The sequence below is a fragment of the Neopelma chrysocephalum genome, unplaced genomic scaffold, assembly GCF_003984885.1.
Source record: "Neopelma chrysocephalum unplaced genomic scaffold, ASM398488v2 Primary Assembly neopelma1_61b, whole genome shotgun sequence".
NCBI classification, from domain to species: domain Eukaryota; kingdom Metazoa; phylum Chordata; class Aves; order Passeriformes; family Pipridae; genus Neopelma; species Neopelma chrysocephalum.
In genome coordinates this window covers 9,619,990-9,642,087 of record NW_020897717.1, presented here as the reverse complement: position 1 = coordinate 9,642,087, position 22,098 = coordinate 9,619,990, and the positions used below count along the sequence as shown (strand labels likewise).

At 41.7% G+C, this 22,098-nt stretch overlaps 1 protein-coding gene across 1 annotated transcript; it reads right to left on the bottom strand.

Moving 5' to 3' along the window:
• Positions 1-6,766: 6,766 nt before the first annotated feature.
• FLVCR1 (feline leukemia virus subgroup C cellular receptor 1) lies at positions 6,767-18,149 on the bottom strand. The gene is made up of 10 exons (XM_027681937.1): positions 17,355-18,149; positions 13,986-14,130; positions 13,361-13,501; positions 12,982-13,049; positions 12,627-12,730; positions 11,354-11,464; positions 10,219-10,324; positions 9,890-10,001; positions 9,294-9,361; positions 6,767-7,928 (listed from the first exon to the last, which is right to left on the bottom strand). The coding sequence occupies exons 1-10, from the start codon at positions 18,027-18,029 to the stop codon at positions 7,866-7,868; spliced, it is 1,593 nt and encodes a 530-aa protein (XP_027537738.1). The 5' UTR covers positions 18,030-18,149; the 3' UTR covers positions 6,767-7,865.
• Positions 18,150-22,098: the final 3,949 nt, after the last annotated feature.

Below are 22,098 nucleotides of genomic sequence, written 5' to 3'. Positions count from 1 at the left end.
GCAGAAGCACCTGAAGGTGACAGTAAAATTCAAACACTGTGGTCATTTTAAAAACAAAGTTCTTAAAGGAAGCATAGTAATCTGGAGCAAAATTACTTTTTCTCAGTCATCTTCATTATTTGCCATCACAGGAATGATACTCGTTGTCGGCATTAACTTGCAAAGTCAAGCCTGCAGAGCATTTTCTGACTTTGGAATCAAAACCAGGAATGTTGTGTGATCACGTCAGCTGCAGACTTGGAGGAGGCTCCATAATGCTCTTTGTACTCTTCCTGCACACAGACATTTCAACCCTCATAAGATTCTTACAGTTCTAGCCTGAGCAGTTGGAGTAGGTCAGAGGAAAACCATGGGGCATTCTGTTCCCCAAAAGCCAAGGGACCTCTGCCTCTCCCCTGGCAACAGCCTGGTTTGGATAACTTTGTCAAGCTTCTGAGCCTTTGCGGACTCTTCTACTTTTTTGAAGCTTCTGTAGAGCTTCTGTGACAAGATGCAAAATCATGGGATTTCTATCTAGGCTTTAGGCAGTGGCCTCTTAGTGAACTTCAGGTTTTTAGCATCAGGGCCCTAAGGAAATTTCAGTTGTTCATTGGGAGCAGAAGATAACACAAATTCAAGTCCCATAGAGACGGTTAATCATCCATGGGTGAGTCATTCTCACCCCAGTGGGACAGTGCTTCTTCATTCCGCACAGGATGTACATTCTGCCTAATGCCCGTAGGGTTGTTCAGAATCAGCTGATGAATTATTCTGAAGAAATCAAGATGCCTTCCAATATTTAATGGAGAAAGCAGCATGCACAGCCTTAGAAACTGTGCTGTTATATTTTAAGTTCTTTTTCTCTTGGTAGCAAGCTGGATAATTTGATTTCTAAAAAAATAACTAACTTTGCACTCCTCTGCAGTTCCTCTTTTACCTTATTCAAACTAGTGATCAGCATCCGAGAAACCTCAGGACTGCCCCATTCTGAGCAAAGAAATTCAGAACTTTCTGGTTCAGCCTAATGCAGTTTAGCAAAACTGAAGCCTTCAATATTTCCCTGGGATTTTTCCATCTGCATGGAGTTTATAGCTTTTGTACGGTCTTGTGTCTGTTTCTGGAAACTTGTAATGCAAGGCCACAATACTGACAATGCCCTTTAGATATTATTTACAACCTTTTGGATGGTCTAAGCATTTTTACAAGAAGAAGCAGTTTACTGAGAAAACACTGAAAATTAGCATCCTAGAGGCTGAATTTTGATCCCTGCTATTAGGCAGACATTAGCCAGTTACTCACAAATATATATATATATAATTACTCACAAATCAATAATTATGCCTAACCATTGCCAGTACTTAGCCTTTTTTTTTACTGTGACATACCTGCTGAAGTCCTTTCTGTAAAGTTCAGGATATTATTGTTTTATTTTCTGAAAGTTGTTGTTTAATAAAGCTATAAATATTGATTTAGAACATAGTCAGATAAGGTTAGCTCATTGTGAAGTACTACCAGAAGGAAATCCAGCAGGCTTCTAAGAAAGCTTTCAGCCCAGGAAGCAGCTGGACTAGTAAGCGTCTGCCTATTTTATCCATACACAAACCACATCCCTTTCTGGAAAGGGTAGCACTTGTTAGCTTTGGATACACAGGCCCTCCTCCCAACTACAGAAATGATTATCTGACTAATCATAGTCAGGGTGGATTCACATCTTCCACTTACCTGATGAGGTTTCTGGTGTTTTCTTTCAAGAAGGACTGAGCATGTGATAAAAAAAAGCACAAAACAAACAAACAAACAAACAAAACAAAAAATCAAATAACCAAAAGAAATTTTAAGACAATAATAATTTTCTGGGAATGTTCCTTCCTAGCTGCAGGAATGTTTAAATTACAATGCTAAACGGAGATATTGCCTGCAGATTTCATAGAGGAACATGACCCTGTAGTCATGGTTGTAAAATGAAGAACCCATCTGAAAGTTCAACCCAGTGTTGAACTGGAAGTTAGCATTGTTATATAACAAAAGGCTTGTGTTTGCTGTGCTCTGCAGCACTGCAACCTCCTTCTGTGAAGAATCTCCTATACAAAAATAGCTGAGAGAGAATCCCAGTTTTGTGGAGAAGTGAGATTAAAAAAACCTAAACCATTTTCTTACAGTGACTCTATTTTCTTTGAAGCAGGTTACTCAAACTTACCTGGTTCACAGCTGATGTGCTGGGCTAAATGCCTGAGGGTAAGTGACAGATTCCTTGCAGTGTTCACAAGGGTTCTGCTGTGCTCCCACTGAAGACAACTGGGTTTAGAAACAAAAGTTGTGCCATAACTGAAGATAATGTCTCACTCTATCCTCTCTAAGAAGTTAATCTACTCTCTCTCTCCCCAGATAATCTCTCTGCAACCAAGTGCTTTGTTAAAATAATATTTGCACTACCCTCAAGAAGCTGCCTTTGGATGGCTCTGCTTTAGGGGTTAACTTAAACTTCCTTTTCCTCACAGACCTTTTTCAAAGCAAAGGAGAAATCACTACGCTAGAGCAGAGCAACTCAACTGTTGCTAATATTTAATTCCTTTCATGCCCTGAGAAAATTTCTCTGGATGCCAATACTCTTGTGTAGAATAAATCTATATACCCTGCATACATGCACTCTGCATGTACATGGGCATGCATGTTTATTAATGACACAGTAAGTCATTCACTTTAAATTCCCCTACATTAAAAGGCAGCTTCTAAGGAAAAAAAAAATGAATCATTTTGAGATCATCAGCTGTATCAGCAGCTATCAAAAATGCTAATCTTGGCTCCAATCGAGTTTTGCATTATACACTTTATTAGTTACATATAACAGTAAGTAATGATGCCATCCACATATACACATACAGACAATATTGCAATCAGAGAATATTCCTAAAGAATTTTTAATTTTCTCTTGAAACAAAGAATGGTACAGTAACAAACCCGAAATATTACAGCAAAAATATTTGTTATCTTCATGAGTAGAACAAAGACATGAGCAGTAAATAACATGGGTCTTACACAAAAAATACATTTCTTTCAGGAATTTTTTTTGCTTAATTCATTCTAGTTCATGTATTAACACCACTTTGCCCTCTTCACAGATTTCAGACCAAATGGTGGTGCTGGGGGCAATCACATGGGGTACAATAACAGCTTGTGGTCCAAGAAACATTAGTAGCCTATAACACTTAAGAAAGTGGTACATTCATGTATTGAAAGACAGCACCTAAAAAGGGCACAAATTCCCAATCACACAGGAAAACTAGTGAGTTCACGGAATGAAAAATGAAAACAATAACTGTTTACAGCTTAACCCAATTTCACTTAGTTGTAGATGCACAAGATAGTCCAAATATTTCTCAAAAACCATTTTTTTCATTAGGCAACATGGGCTGGCAGCTCTAATTACACACTCCAGTGATTGTCTCTGAAACAACAGACTGCCTTAAACAAAAGAGATGACCAAGAGGATGAAGTTAGGAAAGACCTATTAACCTGAATTGTTTCACATTAATTCTTCCTACTTCTTCCCTTGTTCTTTCTTCCTTGTAAAACATGGACATTCAGCAACAGAAAGAGATGTTATTAAAGACAAGCACCCATCTACAAAATACTTGCTCTGAAGGACTTATCTAGAAAGCTTAAGAAAGCTTCTGACTGCAGCAATTCCAGACTGTGCCTTACAGATCTGGTATTTTCACACCCAGGCAACAGAAATGAGGGGTTTAAGGCCATGTTAGGAATGCTAAATAAAAATGGGTCAATGTTTGCTGGATCTCTCCCACTTAGGTTACCAAAAGTTTGACATGGTCTGGAAGAAAAGCAAAGATAAGAGTTATTTTTAAGGCTAATCTCTGAATCTTGTAGCTGAAAGTTATCAATTGCACACCCTGGTGGGCCCCTGGGAACTTGGGGGCAGCCCCCTTGCTTACGTTCCATTACATAAGTTCTCTTGCATCCTCTAGAGCTCTCTTGAAACACTTAAAAGAAAAGCAAGTTGAAAAGCAAAAACTGATGCACAGGACTGGAATGTTTCTCCTCACTTGGTTTCTCACGCCATCCTCTTGTAGTTGACATGTTATTCCATTCATGACACAATTACCTCTTTAAACAGTTAAGGTTTTTAGCACCCACCTCTACTCTTATCGGACAGCTGAGCCAGGATCTCAAGGCTAAGAGAGTCAGAAACCCTATTTCCAATGCCAGATGGATGTGGAATTTCCAGGCTGAGAAAGTTGGAGCTGCTCAGCCTGGAGAAGAGAAGGTTGCATGGAGACCTCATAGCAACTTTCCAGTATCTGAAAGGGGTCCTATATAGGGAAGCAGGAAAGGGACCCTTTGTCAGGAACTGTGGTGATAGGACAACGCATAATGAGTACCAACTAAAAAAGGGAAAATTTAGGTTAGATATTAGGAAGAAATTTTTTACTCTGAGGGTGGTTAGACACTGGAACAGGTTGCCCAGGGAGACTGTGGATGCCCCAAGCCTGGCAGTGTTCAAATCCAAATTGGATAAGGCCTCGAGCAACCTGGTCTAGTGGGAGGTGTCCCTGCCCGTGGCAAGCAGGGTTGGAACTAGATGATCTTTAAAGTCCATTCCAACCCCTTAACATTCTATGATTCTATGTTTGATTGAGTGGAAAGCAAAAAACACAAAGCCTCAACTACCCTAAATTTGTTTCTGCCATGAGCTAGAATCTCAGTTTCTTGACAGATGATAAGATTATTGCATAAAATACTGGTTTGCTCTTTATTTTGCTGCTGAGCCTTTTATTTAAATACTTTATCACTGCCTGGAAATAGGTTTCCAACTTTCAAGCTCTTTTTAGAGGGAGAGTATTAAATCCAGGATATAATTAAGCCTTTATTATTAGAAATATTTTCTTTTCAGGGACCCAACAGGGTTTCCAGCATGCCAAAATCTTGTTTGAACCTTTTCAGAGGGTAGCCAAGTAATTTGGCAGGAGATAAAAAACACAAGGAACCAGAACTAGAATATTTTTTCAACAATCAGCTGAACATAACTAAAGAAACTGGAAACTAGTAGTGAAGAAAGGAATTAAAAATAAATTTTAAGAAAGAAAAAGGCTCCATCTTTGAATTTGGACAGTGTTTACTGGACAGGTTAGAAAACATTCTGGATACTGCCAAAGACTTTCTACTGGATATTTGAAAACAATTCCTCAAAACTGCAAAAATATTATCTTGTTAGGATTTTGCAACAGCAAAAGTCAAAGCAACCAGGGGCCATGAACATAAATATTTTCTGAATCTGTATCTTGCTGAAGCACACAAATATATTTTGGCACACATTATTATAAATTTTCCAGAGGAAAAGCCACCCACATATATCAGAAGGGAGAAACTTTCACTTTTCTCACTCAGGCTGAAAATGCGTACATCCCTTGATGGGGCAGTTTATATCACAGCAAGTTATTAAATGTAAAGAACTGACATAATGAAAGCACCTCTACCTCCACTCCTATACCCTTGCCTGCCGTTTCAGTATCCATGAGTTACTTTTCCTATATTCAGCTACCTCAGTAGCAGACTATTCTTGTTGAGCTCACCTCTCTAGGACTAGGACCAGCAAGGCCTGCTAGCACTGGACCTGGCAAAGAGACATGGACCCTATTTGGCAAATGTTCCAAGCATGCTTAGCTTACTCCGATAGGTCTTCCCATACAAAATGTTTAAATCAAGATCATCAAGTTTAGAGGCTAAGTTTAGAAACATAAGTTTTCAGGATCCTTTTCATACAAAAGGATTCTCTAAGTCTACAGTGAAACAAGGAAAAGAAAAGCATCTCATGATACTTATTGTACTGAAAGGCTATCTTGGAGTTTGTCGTGGTTTAACCCCAGCCAGCAGCCAAGCCCCACACAGCCACTTGCTCACTCCCCTACCAGCAGGATAGGGGAGAGAATCAGGAGGGTAAATTAATTCACTGCTTCCCACAGGCAGATGTTCAGCCATTCCCAGGAAAGCAGGTCCTTGTCACATGTAACAGTGACTTGGGAAGACAAATGTCACCACTCCAAAGGTGCCCCCCCTTCCTCCTTCTTCCCCACACTTTATATACTCAGCATGATGTCACAGGGTCTGGAATATCCCTTTGGTCAGTTTGAGTCACCTGTCCTGGCTGTGTCTCCTCCCACACTCCCATGCACTCCCAACTTCCTTGCCAGCGTGGCAGTACGAAAAGCAGAAAAGGCCTTGGCTCTGTGCAAGCCCTGCTCAGCAATAACAAAAACATCTCTATACTATCAACCCTGTGTTCAGCACAAATCCAAAACACGGCCCCATAACTAGCCACTGTGAAGAAAATTAACTCTACCCCCATTGAAACCAGCACAGAGTTAAATAGTTCCCCATACCCAACTGTAACAATCCATGGAAAACTTTGAGTAGGATTCTACCTTCTGGATGGCACTACATCTGTGGGGATTTAAAGAGACAGCATCATTGATGGCACTGAATCTGCCAGCTCAGCTTACAAACTGCTAAAACTTAAATGTTTGCAAAAAGTCCGCTAGCTCAGGTCTGACTCTTCCAGTAATAGTAGGACCTCAGTATTATTGTAGTGCTATCAGTTCTGTAGGTGTGTAGGTAAAGCACAAGACAAAGGAGAAACTTTTCAGAAGCCCTACAGTGAGAAACCCACATCCCAAATTCAGATAAATGTGATCACATAAAGTGAATGTTAACAGAGAGTGCTCATTTTGTAGCTAAGATGTATGTATAAAAGCAAATAGTTGATCAGACAAAGTGAAAATATCACTATTTTCATTTCAGTCATCTTTACAGCTTTTAACAAACTGCAAAAGACATGATTTAAGTTATACAAGCACAAAAATTTCACATGAAACAAGTGATACAATTCATAACAAAGAAAAATAAATGCAAAAAAAGGATAGAAAACATTTTCTGATATTCCACAAATATTCAGAGAAAGTTTAACAGACAAAATGGAATTTCTTCAGCAGCACTGATTAAACTCAAGATGAGGCAAAGATCTTTACAAAGTAAAGGCACCAGCTCTTTGTAAACACGTATTCTTCTCGCTTTAACTGAGAAAGCACTCAAAATATTCCATGGAGGAAACCTGTGTGGTAGTGTTCCTTATTGCCTATACTTCACAACAGAGATATCAAAGGCCTTTCTCCTCCTCCTTACTATATTTAATAAGAAACGTTTTTTCTTCAATTTATCTAGTGGAAAACTCTTTAAACCTCCCCAAAAATGTTACAATGAACATATGAGACAGTGTTTTCTCTTATCTGCCTTCTGATACCTATCAAGAAGTTTCAAGGCAAAAGAAATGTCAGATGCCAGTATGAAACATACACGTCATCTCTTGTTTTCAGTATTGTGCTATCAGTTTCCCAGAAGGAATCATTGGCTTATATTAAAATACAGATACATTTAAAATAAAAAAGGAACTCGTGAACATCCTCCTGCTGTGCAGCTCCCTACTCTTTGACTTTTCAAACACACCAGCAAAGACTGAACAAGAAAAGAAGATTAGATACTTCCAATCGTGACAATTGTACTTCAGGATTCTAGATTTTTTTCAAGTATGCATCCTGAACGTACATGTCTCCCTAGTGTGGAGAGTGTTCACACAGTTCTTTACTAGTGAAACTGCAAAACTTGAAAACCGTTAAAATAAATATTCCATACAAAGATGAATTGTTTGCATCTTGGGCAAAATGAACTGAGCATCTTCATAGCTTCCCCCACACATCTGCCACCAATATCAACAAACACATTTTACTACTCATACACACAAATCCAGTGATTATACTAGTTCATATTGTTCCATATCCAACCAAACTTGTGCGTTTCTAAGTCACCTTCCTTCAGCTTTATAAAGTTGACTGAATTTTTAACGTTGCGCTTTCAGGTTCTACAGGACTGTCAACTGGTACCTGGAGAGGGAGATAAAAAAAAAAACAAACACAAACACAACAGGAATTAAGCTGTTATGCAGCAGAACTATTCCCAACCTCAGTATTCTTAGTTAATTGTTCAGTTAGACTCTAGTAGTATATCTAGTTAATTAGACCAATTAAGCAATTATAGAAAGCCCTATTTTCCCTTCTCTCTCTCCTAAAAAAAACCAAAAAACCCCAAAACAACAACAAAAAAAAACCAAACAAAAAACCCCTTAGAATTTAGTTTCTTAGTATAATTCTAAAGCATGTATTTTCAGCATATAGATGTTTGTCACATACGGATTAACTTCCAGTTTTTTTCTCCATTACATTTGAACACTGTAGAATCTTGATGATTAAGGTTTGGTATCAAAGTGCTATTGTACATTATTAACACAGACAGCTTTTAATTATATAAATGAAGTTGTGTGACAACCTAGGCTAATTAGGAAGGTGATAACAGAAATCAGACAAGTCACGGGCCACTACCTTTAAGCAGCATATACGCCCCAAGACAGCCCTGACTCAGGCTGCCAAGCCCACAGGATGCCACACTTTGCACATACAGCTGTACAGGTTTCAGGTTCAAGTTAGCTCATACAGGACCAGCTTGGAAGTTTCTGAACCTCCTGCAGACACTAACTGTGTGCAGTTGATCACAGATGATCGAAAGCTGCTGTACATGCAAGACACCTACACATAAAAAGAAGTGCGACAGAGGATCTTGCACTATCTGACTCTAAAAAGCTGTCTCATGTTTTGATCCACTGAAAAAAGTTTTCAGTGAGAACTTTATTTCTACTAGTAACTGTGGTAATTTGGAAAAGTTGCTGAAACATGGTCTTGGAACCTCATGAACAGCAGAAAGGGCTACGCTCACTCTTCATTTAAATTGAGAGGGTGCTCAGCATAAGAACAAACCCAGCTCTTTATGCAGCACAGTACAGAAACTGCAGTATGGCTTCTATTCAGCAGAATGACTTCACTTGAAGGCTGCAGATATTTTAAATAAAATGCATAGTCTATAGGACGACCTCATAACAATACACAAAAAGGCTTCACAGTTTACAATGGTACCTGCAAATATGAAAAAGCAAGATTCAAGCAATAAAATCAAATATTAATATTAGCCACTTAAAATACAGGAAAATCTGGGAGCAGAAGGTACTTTAAGGTTTTTTCATGGAAGCTAAGGGGAAAAACAGATATCTGAGGGCAGCATCCCATGTGGCTCCGTTGTTCCAAAACAGCATGGAAACAGTCATAAGATTTTGTATTTACTCTTTTGCAGTTAATATTGTTATGCCAATAGAAGCCAAGCATTCAAGTAGGTAATACAATCACAGAGTCACCACTTACAGCTTTAACATCCAAATTCATAATCCCTGAATTCACATTGTGTCTTCGCAAATCTGATTTTATTAAGGCTGAAACAAAAAAAAAGGAAAAAGAAAGCTGGTTCACAACTTTGCAATGACATGCATGTCAAGGGAAATGCTTGCACAGTGCAAGGACACGAAAGCTGTTTTCAGCACATTTTCAAAATACCCTTATTCACTCTTTTGCGATTTGAATTCATTGCCAATTTGAACTATCTCCCCACAAGCATACAAAGCAGAAAATAACAATAAAAGCTTTTAAACCACAAGTACTTAAAGCAAAGCTTGATATTTTAGCACTTTCAGCACATTTGTAAGTACCAACATGTGTAAGTCACTGGTACAGTTCTGGAATACATCAGCAGTTTCTTGCATTTGGAAAACTGCAAACTGCCTCCATTTATGCATTTCTTTCCATTTACCACCCTACTCTGGAGATAGATATCTGTCTCAAATTCAAGGCATGACCCAAGAAATGGATGCCAAATGGCTGTTGATATATTAGCAACATCATCCTTAAAACTTCCACATTTTTACATTAAAGAGTAAACATTACTTGTATTTCTAATTAATTACCTGTTAAGATAATGCCCACAAAAATCCAAGCACAAAGAAAGAGGTTTCCTGCACGAGGACTGTAGTCTGTTGTGAGTTTTCCTTGAACAAGTGTAAAGAGAATTCCAAATATCTATAAACAAACAAGTCAGTTCATCAGGATCACAGAAAAGTGTCATCACTTTACCTTTAAAAGTTTCAGGTCACATCTTACAGAAATCAAATTACAAAAAACAAGCGCTACAGCAACACAACAGAAACTTAGTAGCCATGTCTAAGAAAGCCTTCCTAGACCTGAACATAGTGGCCTTCCCAAAATTACTTTGCTTGAAGAAATAAAATGATACAACCTGTGCTGAGGCATTAAGGAGACCTGAGGAAGTGCCTTCAGACTCTGGGTATGTAATTTCCACAGCAAATTCAAACCCAAGTGGAAGATAGCCAGTCATGAAGAACCTGTTGAAGAGGAGAGTAAAAGGATGACAGGTGCAGCCTTCATCTATTACTACAGCTAAGAAAATCTAACATACACATAGGGTATTAGGAATTAACTGGTACTCTGAACTGTCATGTTTTCATGACAACATAATTCAATAATTCTTTTGTTTGCTTCATTCCCTCAACAACATCCAAGAATTTTAGCCAAACATCTCTCTCTCTTTAGGACACAGATGTTTTAACATATTTGTCATATTTCCCATAACCACCTGCATTCCACTCCATACATACAAAACAACCTTTTCTGACCAGTCCACAAGCCACTCCATAATTGAAGCCAATTCCTCTCAAATGAAAGACATACACAATCATCATCATTTGATCAGCCCAGATATCCATGCTGAAGGACAAAGAGAGACTATCAGTAGGAGTGAGGCTGTACACTGGAACATCTGCTATCTGCTATGGAATAAGCTGAGTGGACTGACAGATGACAGGAAGAGCAGGGGCTTAATGCAGTTGAGGTTGTCTCAAGACATTCTGGCTTTACCTGGTCTGCTGTGTCTAAATACAGCACCATTCCCTCAGCACCTTTTGAGGCTTTTAGACCACATATCTATGATGAGAGCTCATGCTCTTCTGAGCGATCAAAGTAACCAGCATGTTGCTTGGGCTATCAAAGTAGAGATTAATCAAAATGCAAAGAAGCCAGTCTTTCTAGATTTGCTCATATTCTAATCACTTCTCCACTGGTCAACAGGAAGGTGCAACTTCACTGCAGACAGCTTTTTGAATTGCAGCTAAATGAATTGACCGTATAGAAACTTAGGTCCATAAAAATGTTAAATGAAATTTACTGAAAAGTGAGTTACTTGAGATTTATTCTGATTTAACAGAAGGTGAAATCCTAGTAAACCCTACCTGTACTGTGAGCTATAGGCATAGGCTGAGACCATGGTGACAGAATACACAGTAGAATCATCTAATTAAAAGTTAAATACTGTTTCTGAACAGAAATAAGTCTTCTAATGCTCTTTAATTGCTCACCCAAGTACTCCTCCAGTCACGAACACTACTATAAGGTATCCGAGGTCCAGGGTGAAGGTAAATACCAATAACCCAATGAAAGAGAGAATGTAAACAATCAAAGTAGTTTGCCTGCAACCCAACAAAAAAAAAAGTTAACATTCTTAACAGAAGGTCATAGCACATTACTGAAGCATGGAAGAGCAACATAAACATTACTTACTCTCTAACAACAGACATTCTAAAGCTATAAAATTTGCTCCATCCAATTCTGACTCAAACATAGCATGCAATATATTCCTTCCTGACCTCTTCAGTGCCTTGGTTATATGGTTGCTTCACTCAAGGCTCAAGACACTCAGTGCTCAGACTCTCAAAGAGTGGACAATCACGGCAGATACAACTACCTCAAGACTATTTTAAGTTCTCTGTTATGTTGTACCTCTCGGCCATTCTGCAGCGCTGCCCTTTACATGATACATCAACACATGAGCAGCCAAACTGAACACTCTTAACAATAAAAGTCAGCCTACTAAGAGGTAAGTCAAACAAATCTCATTACAACGTTCTATTTATTTTAAATCTGGAATAAGGGATGTCATCCAAATTCTTAAAGCACATATTTATAAGCCAAAACACACGCAGAAACAAAGCCAATCTACAGCATTAACATCCATTAGGTTTCTAGAGCTCTTGCACATAATGTGCTATGAGTCACAGGGGAGAACTACTCCATCACAAACAGTGCTCCAGGCCAGTGCTTGCTGCTGCGGGCCTTGGGTGTTGCACCTGGGAGCTCCTAGTCTCCTAGCTGAACAGAGTTCAGCTCCATGGTCACCTCCTGAATTAAAGCTAATGTTATTCTTACTAATGGGACCAGAGTAGTATAAAAAAATTGAGAATCCATCACCTGTCCATCTTACAAAACAATGCAGAGTAGGCTTTAAGCCTTTATGCTCTCCTAGGAGAAGAAGCCCCCTGGGCCACCTGGCTATTGTATGTAGGACTTACAGTGCTTTCCTCATTAGCCTTATACTCCTGAAGAGACATGGGTAGATGGAAAACCCCTTTGCATCTTTGCATTCCTCTCCCTCATTTCTTTTGGCCAAGAACCAATAAGAGCCTCAAGTTTTCACTGTAGCCTCAGAAACTTGTGTCCATCAAGGCCACTAAAAGATCAGGGTTGAACTGCATTTTATCATCAGTTCACTTCAGCCCTTACATTGCAGTATTTTTCTAATGCAATTGCAACACTCTCCTACCCCTGACCCCAGACATGCCTACCCACACTTACTTGTATGTTTTAGTGTAATCCAGCCACAAACCACAAATAATCGAACCCACCATTCCTGCCACCACCAGTGTCAAGCCAATTCTCCCAGCGTTCACTTCTTCTCCCTTTCAACAAATATTTATATGGTGCTCATTAATAATTACTTCCACTCAGAGTCAAGTTCAGACCTCATGGCAGTCAAAAGTGCAAACAAACATTCCTATGACTCCCATAGCAGTATGGTACAAGAAACTGTAGAGATGTATAAAGGACACCAAACATCTGAGCACACATAGCACCTACATAATAACAAACATCACCTCTGCAAATGTACAGTGAAAAAAACAAAAAGACAAAGAAGATATGAGAAACTTACCTCATAATGAGTTACTATCATCTGGTTTAATAATGTAGAGACAGAATAAAATGTCCCGGTCATAATACCTGCAGTACCAAAATAAATGCTTGAGTCATTCCAGGGGCAGCCAAGCAGATCTGCTACCCTAAAGAATTATTCTTCTGACATTTAAGACTCACATCAGAGGCAAAACCTTTTATTTGCCAGATGAAATCTCTTCACTGGACCTATAAATGCTATTTTGCATCCTGCAAGATCTTCCAGAACTGGCAGCTGAATAAAAAAAAGTTTGATACTCCCTCCCCCATAAAAAACCACCACCACAATTAAAACTCAGTGTGCTTTCAGCACACATTTGAACTGTTCTGCCAGACTACAGCCGGGCAGCACCACTTACCATAACTGATCAGCAAAAGTAAAAATGGAGTATTTTTGAACAAGTTAGTAATGGATTGCTTGTAGGAATAATCCTCAGGAGGTTTGGTTTGCAGGACTGCTTGAGAGTGACTAGGAGGATATTTGGGCTTTTCTTCAAACACTGGGGAAAAAGAAGAAAAAACAATTTGGATTTATCTTTACCAAACTAATGTGGGGTTTTTTGTTTTTGTTTTTTAAGTGTTCAGCGTGATGATTTTCAGAAGACTGACCTGTGATTCTACTAAGACTTCCACGAAAAAATATTCTAGATTTTCTCATTAAAGGATCAAGTCACAGTCACAAGTCACATCTGATTGCTACCAACAATCTGAACTTTTAGATTAACAGAGGGAATTCACATTATGTCATAATGTCCTTGTAGCAAAAAAAAATAAGAGAACTAAATATTCTGAAAGAGGTCACCCCACGTGAAGTACGACATACAGTGAACTGGTTGTTGCTTAACTCTGGCACAACAGGTGAGCGTACACAAATAAACTGGAGAAAATGTAACCTCAAATACTGTGAACAGTCAGATGCTTTAAGTGAGATGTTGTAAACACTCTCTAAGGTCAGCATTTAAATTCCAGGAATGAAACACTTACCGACTCCTGTTAAGAAGAACAAAAGTGTGGACACTATTGCTGTTCCGTAGAACATGATGCTGATGTTATGTGCCATAAGATCAATATCATTAGGTGTGTTTGGAACCAGAACAGGTGGCAATAAAAACCCAATTGCAGTGCCAAGCTGTAAAGCAAGAAAAGAAAACCAAAAATAATTTTTATGTTCATAGGGAAATTAACAGAAGTGAAAAGTCTTACCAGGTAGAATTTAGAATTTTTATCATAATAAGTATTAATAAAACTACCAAGGAAAAGTGTTCCTTTGGTATCATACTTCTGAGCCATTTTCTCTTGATGATGTTTTACAATACGAGCTTCCATAACTCAGGTTTTAACCTTTTCGTTTATAAATAAGGTTCCAATACTACACCTTGTGTATATCCATACTACACCTAGCACATATCTAAGAATCTTTCACAGAAAAACACTGTGCATGCACATAAATTTGTATCAGTCATCTTGCAACTGAAGGGCTGGAGTTGACAGAAGACTCAAGCCACTTTTGTAGAAATGCTCTTCTCCATTTGATGTCACGTTCCTGCCACCATAGTAACAAAGACTGACACGCAATGTTTACTGATTGAGCTGAGAAGAGCAAGAGAAAAGGAACATCCTTTTTAAGAAACACAAAACAAAATCCTAAAGAAAAATCACAGAATGAACTAGTATCTGATTTGTATCTGGAGTAAATTCCAACATAACAACTGATTTTGTATTAAAGAGGCAAAAAAACAAGGACTGAAATTTTGGGTATATATATAAAGCATTTTAAAACCTGAAGAAACAACCGTCTTGGACTACTCTCCAATTTCTCTCTTCTGCTCCTCCAAAACTAAACTGCTTTTTGAAGTGCTAGAACATTTATTTTGTAACTAAAAAACCTGCATCTATTTTAGGTAAAATAAAACAAAAAAAAGGCACAAAAGATTGTTAGAGTAGTAAGTCCAACACTTGGAAAGTACTCGTGCCACAGTGCTTACAAAGCATCCTTTGTGCATATCCTGATGTGTGGTTTGCTACTTTTTTTTTTTCCCCACAGACCATCAGATTTACACAGTATCCAGCGGTCACATAAAGACTGTGTCACTTTTTGTCCTCACCCTCCAGTATATAACTCCACAAACACGAACTCATTACACAGTTACTTTTTTTTCTCAAGGTATGTTTTTTCCTCCCCCAATAGGAGCCAATATTCCAACAAAGTCGAGTGATACCATTTTTCATCATTTACATCTAGAGAGGTTAAGGCCAGAAGGATCAAGCATTCCAATGACTTTGGTGTGCCTTGCTTAAGATGCTAAATACTTGCGGAAATCTAGCACTCCTAACAACCCTTGGCAGGTACATCACTGCATTCCCAGTGATTTGCGCTGAACTGCAAATGATCAGCATCTAAAGAGGTAATGGGTACGATCTGATTTTTCATAACTACCCTGTCCCTCCCCTGCCTGCAGTCCCAGCCCTGTTTGCTGTAGCTCTGAAGTTATACAGTTTCTGATAAGAAATCGCATGACCAACAGCACAGTGGATTATAGCAAAATGTTCTGTTACATAGTTCACCTTGTGCAATTAAATAAGTACACTGAGACCCTAACAGAATGTGTATAAAGAAGTGAACTGCAGTAGAATATACAGACAACATTACTTCTAATTTCTGATTTGCCATCTCACTCTTTCAATCTAGCTTTTGAGGGTTTGGGCGGGGAGGGGGGGATGTTTTAGTTGGGCTTTGGAGTTTGTTTTTTAAGAAAGCAAAAACTGAGAACAGAGATTTTTTCCTTGTTTGACACCATATCAGACTTCATGCGTCACAAGCAGGACCAGGATCTTCAGACCTCTGTAGCAGAGAGCTCTGAGGTAGCAGTGTATGGCACAACCGCAGAATAAGCCATTGTCCTTTGCACAGAACTGCTGGAGGGAGACGAAACACACCTTGTCAGTGCATTTCACAGGTTTTTCCCTGGCAGAGGACCAGCAAGCACTTCGGCACACTGAGATCAGTCCTACCTTCTGGAGAGGAATATGCCCCAGAAATAACTATGACTTATTTTGTTCACATTCTGTTCCCGTTTCCCTTGTCCATCTTTCTTGTGGTTCCTATGCACACAATCCCAGTTCTCCTACTCCTGTCCTGCACCACTTTGACCCCCTCATCTCAGCATCCAAACAAAGCATCAGTTTCAGACTTCAAGTTGGATCCTGGGCACCGTACTGCAGAACTGAAAACCCACTAACTCCTTGGTACTTGGGAGGACTGCTGCATGTCTGGAAGAGTGGAAATTTAGCTGCCAAAGAAACCTTTAACTTGATTCCAGGATGTAGATCCAAAATTTTTGCTCAACTGATGAAACAACCAACAATGTCTGAAATCTTCAGTCCAAAGTGAATAGTTGACCTGTACACTGAAAGACCTGAATGCAAAAACCATTGTTTTGGAAAAAACTGAAAACAGACAGGTATAAGCTAATGAGCAACCCTAACTGTAAATACGTAACATTAAAGGTACCGTTGTAATAATCCAAAGTGCACAAGCATAAAATCACTAGACTCACATCAGAAAAAACAAATCCCCCACTACTTTAATCAAACTCTACCTATGACCTCAGCCTGCACCAGTGATGCTGGTTGGAATCTCAGCAATATTTTGCCACCAAAAAAAAAAAAAAGCAGGGACAGTGGCAGGGTGTGAGAACAAGGCTATAGGAGGAAAAAAACCAAGTATCATACCTGCACCTGTGCTTTCAGATGCACCTGTTCCAGCTCTCTGAAACTGGCCAGGACCAGGGAGCTTGAAGAAATCCAGGACTCAGTTATCAGCTCCCCACAGTGATGTGAACTATCACAGCGTAACAGAAAACTTCACGAGCCACCAGGGTATTGACTACTGGCACCTGGCAATTAGAGGCCATATTTTAAAAAGCAGAAACTAATATATGTTGGCGCTGGGGCTCTTCATGAAAGTTCACGTACTTCACACCCCTCCAACTGGGGGTGGATTCAGTCATACGAATCCAAATGTCAAAATGCAAGAGGAAGAGAAAGTTGAGTAAGACCACTTCTGAAAAGGGTCTTGACTGGTGTACTCCCGGCAGCTGATGTGGAAGCGTGTGAGCTGCTACACACTGCCACACGGCCGGGGTCCGGCACAGCGAGGCTGGCCGGGCAGGGCAGAGCGCAGCATCACCGCACACTTGTCCCCACTCCCTCATCTTTCCACTCTCCAATGTCGCCCCATAACCGCTTCCTGGAGAATACCTTTTCCCACTTAAGCACCTTATTTTTAACTCAATGCCAAACCCCAAGGAAGCCCACTTCTCCAAAGCCGCCCTTGCTCCCCTCCGCCCCTACCTGGTTGCCCAGCACAGCCACGGCGCAGGCGGTGGAAACCTCGGTGGGGCCGAACCAGACGGAGGCGATGCGCGACGGCAGCCCCAGGATGAAGACCTGGGCGACGGCACAGACGGCCTGTGCGGCCACGGTAAGGGGGTAGCGCTGGGGGGCCAGGCTGCCGCACTTGAGCCAGGCGCCCAGCGCGTTGAGCCCCGAGCCCAAGAGGGCGGTGAGGCGCAGACCTCGGGCATCCAGCAGCCAGGTGGCCGGCAGGATCAGCGGCACGTAGGCCACCATGTAGACCATGGAGAGCCAGTCGATCTGCGTGAACGAGACGCCATAGAAGACGGCGAAGACGTTGCTGAGGATGCTGTACTGGATCCACTGGAAGGCGTTGACCAGCGAGTAGCAGCTGAAGACGGCCAGAACCACCAGCCGCCGCCGCGACAGGCGCGTCTCCACTCGCCCGCCGCCCGTCGGCAGCATCGCCTCGGCCTCCGGGGCCGCCAGGGCCGCCGGGGCTGCCGGGGCTGCCGGCTGCTCCTCGCCGCCCGCCGGGGCCGCCCGCCCGCCGTCCGCCGCCTCCTTGCCGGGCAGGAAGCCATTGCAGCGCTGCAGCGGGGGCGCGGCGGTGGCTGCCGGCATCTCCCCGCTCTCCCCCTCCGCCTCCTCCTCGCCGCCGTCCTCCACCATCTCGGCCGTCTCCCCACCCAGCTTCCCCGGGAGCAGCGGCGGCGGCGGGCGCAGTCCGGCTCTGCCGGCCAAGGTCACCTGGCTCCGAGTCCGCTCCGCCGCCGAGCCCACGCCGCCGCCGCCGCCCCGCCCCGGGGCCGGGCCCCGCAGCTCGGCAGGGCGGGCGGGGCGGGGGGCGGCCCCGAGCACGGGCGGGTTTCGCCGGGCGGGGCGGCACTGCCGTGGCAGAGGTGATCTTAGAAAGCTAGTACTGCAGCCCTGATTGCTGGGAAGCTCTTGGGAGTGTGGATGTATGTATATACATGTGTGTCTATAGACAGATAGAGACAAAGAGAGAAAGAGAGAGAAAGAGAGAGAGAGAGAGAGAAAGAGAGACATGCATATGCATATATATATAATATATACATAAGGGTATTTATTTTGTTCACACCTCTGCTCCCACTTTCTTGATCCATCTTTCTCACGGCTCCTATCCACACAATCCCTGCACTCCTGCTCCTGTCCTGCACCACTTCAACCCCAACATCTCAACATCCAAGTGATATGTGTGTGTGTACATATATATATATGTACACATACACACTTCTTTCAGTCTTTTAAGTTGAACTTAGAAGGGTTGTCCACGTGGGTGACTGAGAATCATAGGGAGATGGTAGTGTTGTAAATAATCCCCACGACATCCCCAAGGAACAAGCAACATCACTTCCTTGTGTAACCATTTTGGTGTCCGGTGTGCCTGACCCAGGCAAGGCTGGGCGATCACAGACCAGTGCTTTGTGGCTCGTTCCTTGCTCCTCTTCCTTGGCACAGGTCAGGTTGCCTCGGCTGCTGCACCATCTGTGTCAGACACATAGGCCATACCACTCACAGCATGTTCTGAGAAAATCCCTGGCCTTCCCCAGCCATAACAAGATCCCTGGCCTTCCCCTGCCATAATAAGATTTGTCTCTTCACAGTGGTGATGCAGAGAAATGTACTGGAGTGAAAAGAGACGGATGGGCAGAGACTGAGATACAAACCGAAGCAGAGGGTTGTTAGTACAGTGCATCACCAGGATGTGTGCATCCACCCCAGCCCTTCATTGCCTCCAGAGCCGCAGGCAAAACATTCCTTGTTTCCACTCAACCTCTGAAATTTGATTTGACACATACCCCAGAAAACTGGCCATCTGGCCTTGTGCAGAAGCGGGTAGATATCACTTCAGTAAGCAATCTTCCCTCAAACCCAACTCAGTATGTGCCTGCACAGGAGCAGTGTCTGGCAGCCCCTGTCACAGTCTGTAATTCTGTTGCTGCAGACAGTGTCCCCTAATAAAAAGACAGATTGTTCTCCAAAGAGCAACAGGAAAATATAGAAATATTTAATTTTGTTAACAATGTTAATAGTATTCTACTGGTTTCTGTGGGAAATCATTTGGCTTGTGTTCAGCAAATAACACATCGCACATTGTTCATGGGTATGTCAGAGCCTAATCAGATCTGTCTGTGTGGTAGATATGCTTAGCCACCAGTCTTAAGTACCCTCACTAATTATGAGTTGGTATTTTACTCAAGATCAGTTGACCTATGTAAGCCACAGTTCCTGATCTTATTTACAGCATGAATAATAATATGAACACATGCTTCAAACTATTAATTTGGCTATGTTTGCTTTCCCTGAGCACTTAGCTGAGCAACGCTAGTGATGATTGCAGGCACCGCGGATTTTTACAGACTACTGGAAGTATATCCTGAATTTGCAGATTAGAGGTATGTGCTAGAAATTGGCTCTTTAAAAATAAAGTTACCCATGACAGATTCAGGCTCTTCTTGCCTCTGTCATTCATGCCAAGAAAAAGCCTGATTTATTTCTACTTTTCCTGTGTAAGATCAGATTTCTCCCAAATCCTCTGCCTGACTTGACAATTCAAGTTCTACATACTGTAGCAATGGAGCCTTTTTCAAACACGAGTTCAGGAGAAACAAGTGTAGTGGGAACTGAAACAAACAGTATCAAAGCAACAGAATAGCTGGCTTTCACTTCAGGAACGTGTGTCCATATTACACATTATGTGCTGAAAACACACCTGTGACTATGTCTGTGCTAGTACTTCCAGCAGTGGCTGTTTATGATCCCTGGCACAGGCCTTAGGTTGACTTTAGGGTCAGGAAAAGTACCATGACACTTTGGTTGGGTTATATAAATGTAGCTTTAGCATCCTAAATTACTCTTGTTCTTTTGGAAGAAGGTATAAACATTGATCTACATCTGGTTTTTTTAACATTTTTTTCCCACTGAATTTTGGATGACCTCAAAGTTCATCCAAAGATAACACTGACTCCTTGAAAGCAAAGTAGGCTTTGTTCTCTCATTCTTTTACTGTGGTTGCACAGGGCTCTATCTTAGGCCCTGTTGTCTTCAATATCTTCATAAATTACTTGGACCCCGGACTGGAAGGAATACTAAGCAAGTTTGCAGATGACACAAAACTCGGAAGAGATATTGACTCCCTCAAAGGTGGGGAGGTCCTGCAGAGAGACCTTGACAAATTCTCAATTTGAGGACTGGGCAATCCCCAATTATATGAAGTTCAACAAGGGAAAGTGCCGGATTCTGCCTCTGGGATGGGGCAACTCCAGATGTACGTACAGACTGGGGAACGAGATGTTGGAAAGGAACCTGGGGAATATGAGCCAGCAGTGCCCTGGCAACCAGGAGGGCCAACCGTGTCCGGGGGGGCATCAGGCAAAGCATCACCAGCCAGTCGAGGGAGGGGATTGTCCCACTCTGCTCTGCACTGGTGCAGCCTCACCTTGAATATTGTGTGCAATGTTGGGCATCACAATATAAGAAAGATATTAAGCTATTAGAGTGTCCAAAAGAGGGCTTTAATGTTGGTGAAGGATCTTGAGGGGAAGCCATATGAGGAGTGGCTGAGGTCACTTGTTCTGTTCAGCCTGGAGAAGAGGAGACTGGGGGGAGACCTCATTGCAGTTACAACTTCCTCATGAAGGGAAGTGGAAGGGCAGACACTGATCTCTTCTCTGTGGTGACCAGTGACAGGACCCAAGTGATGTCAGGGGAGGTTTAGGTTAGATACTAGGTAGAAAAATTTTCTTCACCTAGAGGGTGGTTGGGTGCTGGAACAGGCTCCCAGAAAAGGGGTCACAGCACGAAGCTTTTGGATGATACTCTCAGGCACATAGTGTGACGCTTGGAAATGGCCCTGTGTAGGGCTAAGGGTTGGACTCTGTGATCCTTGTGGGTCCCTTCAAACTCAGCATATTCTGTGATTCTGTGATTCTGTTATTCTTTTCCTACTGTTACACTCTTGGCTGCATACAGCAGGCAGAGCTGCTGCCAGCTAATATGCTCAGTGAAAGGTTTGATCCAGCCTGTGCTAGAATGGCTGCCATACCTTGGGTTTCACTGCTACAGTGCCCACAGAGTATCATCTGTCTTCTCTATCCACCCAGTGGTTCAGCACAAAACAACGTCATCTGCTTCCCGCATGAAAGAAATAACTAGACACCAGGGAACTGTAGATAAAAAGAGGTGAACTCTGGTAGTGGAAAGAGCACCTCAATGACAGCTAACTCCCATAAGGAGAAGAGACTTTTTTTTGAGAAAGAAACAAGTTTATTTACAGCAGATCAACATGGAGGCAAATCCACCTTTGCTACAGCTGCACTCGTCTCAGTGAAATAAAACCAGGTTGACTTCGATGAGGTACGGCTAATACATTTCCATCCCGGGAACATTTATCTCCAGAACTACCTTCCTAGACAAAAAAAAGGAAAAGGCAAACCAAACTGACAGCATTAAGGCAACGCCTTGATACTTATCTTCTGTCTTTTGACACTGCTGTATTTCATCAGCTTCATAACCATTGCTTCTGATTTACAGCCATTTGTATGAGAAGCAGGGCCAAGGACATAGTTGCCCAGCACGAGAATTTTAGCCCATGAGAAACATGTATGGCATTAAAATGTGAGTCTCTGGATTTCTACATTTCATGGACAATTTATAAAGCTAAAAATGGAACACTGATGTCAAGGTTTACAGCACAAGTTGAGCTTAAAACTGCTGC

Coding starts and splice junctions, on each gene's coding strand:
- FLVCR1 (XM_027681937.1), bottom strand. CDS start 18,029: ATGGTGGAGGACGGCGGCGAGGAGGAGGCGGAGGGGGAGAGCGGGGAG. Junction 14,131..17,354: donor TGGCTGTGCTGGGCAACCAG/GTAGGGGCGGAG, acceptor CTTGCTTTACAG/CTTGGCACTGCAATTGGGTT. Junction 13,050..13,360: donor ACTTTTGCTGATCAGTTATG/GTAAGTGGTGCT, acceptor TTGGTACTGCAG/GTATTATGACCGGGACATTT.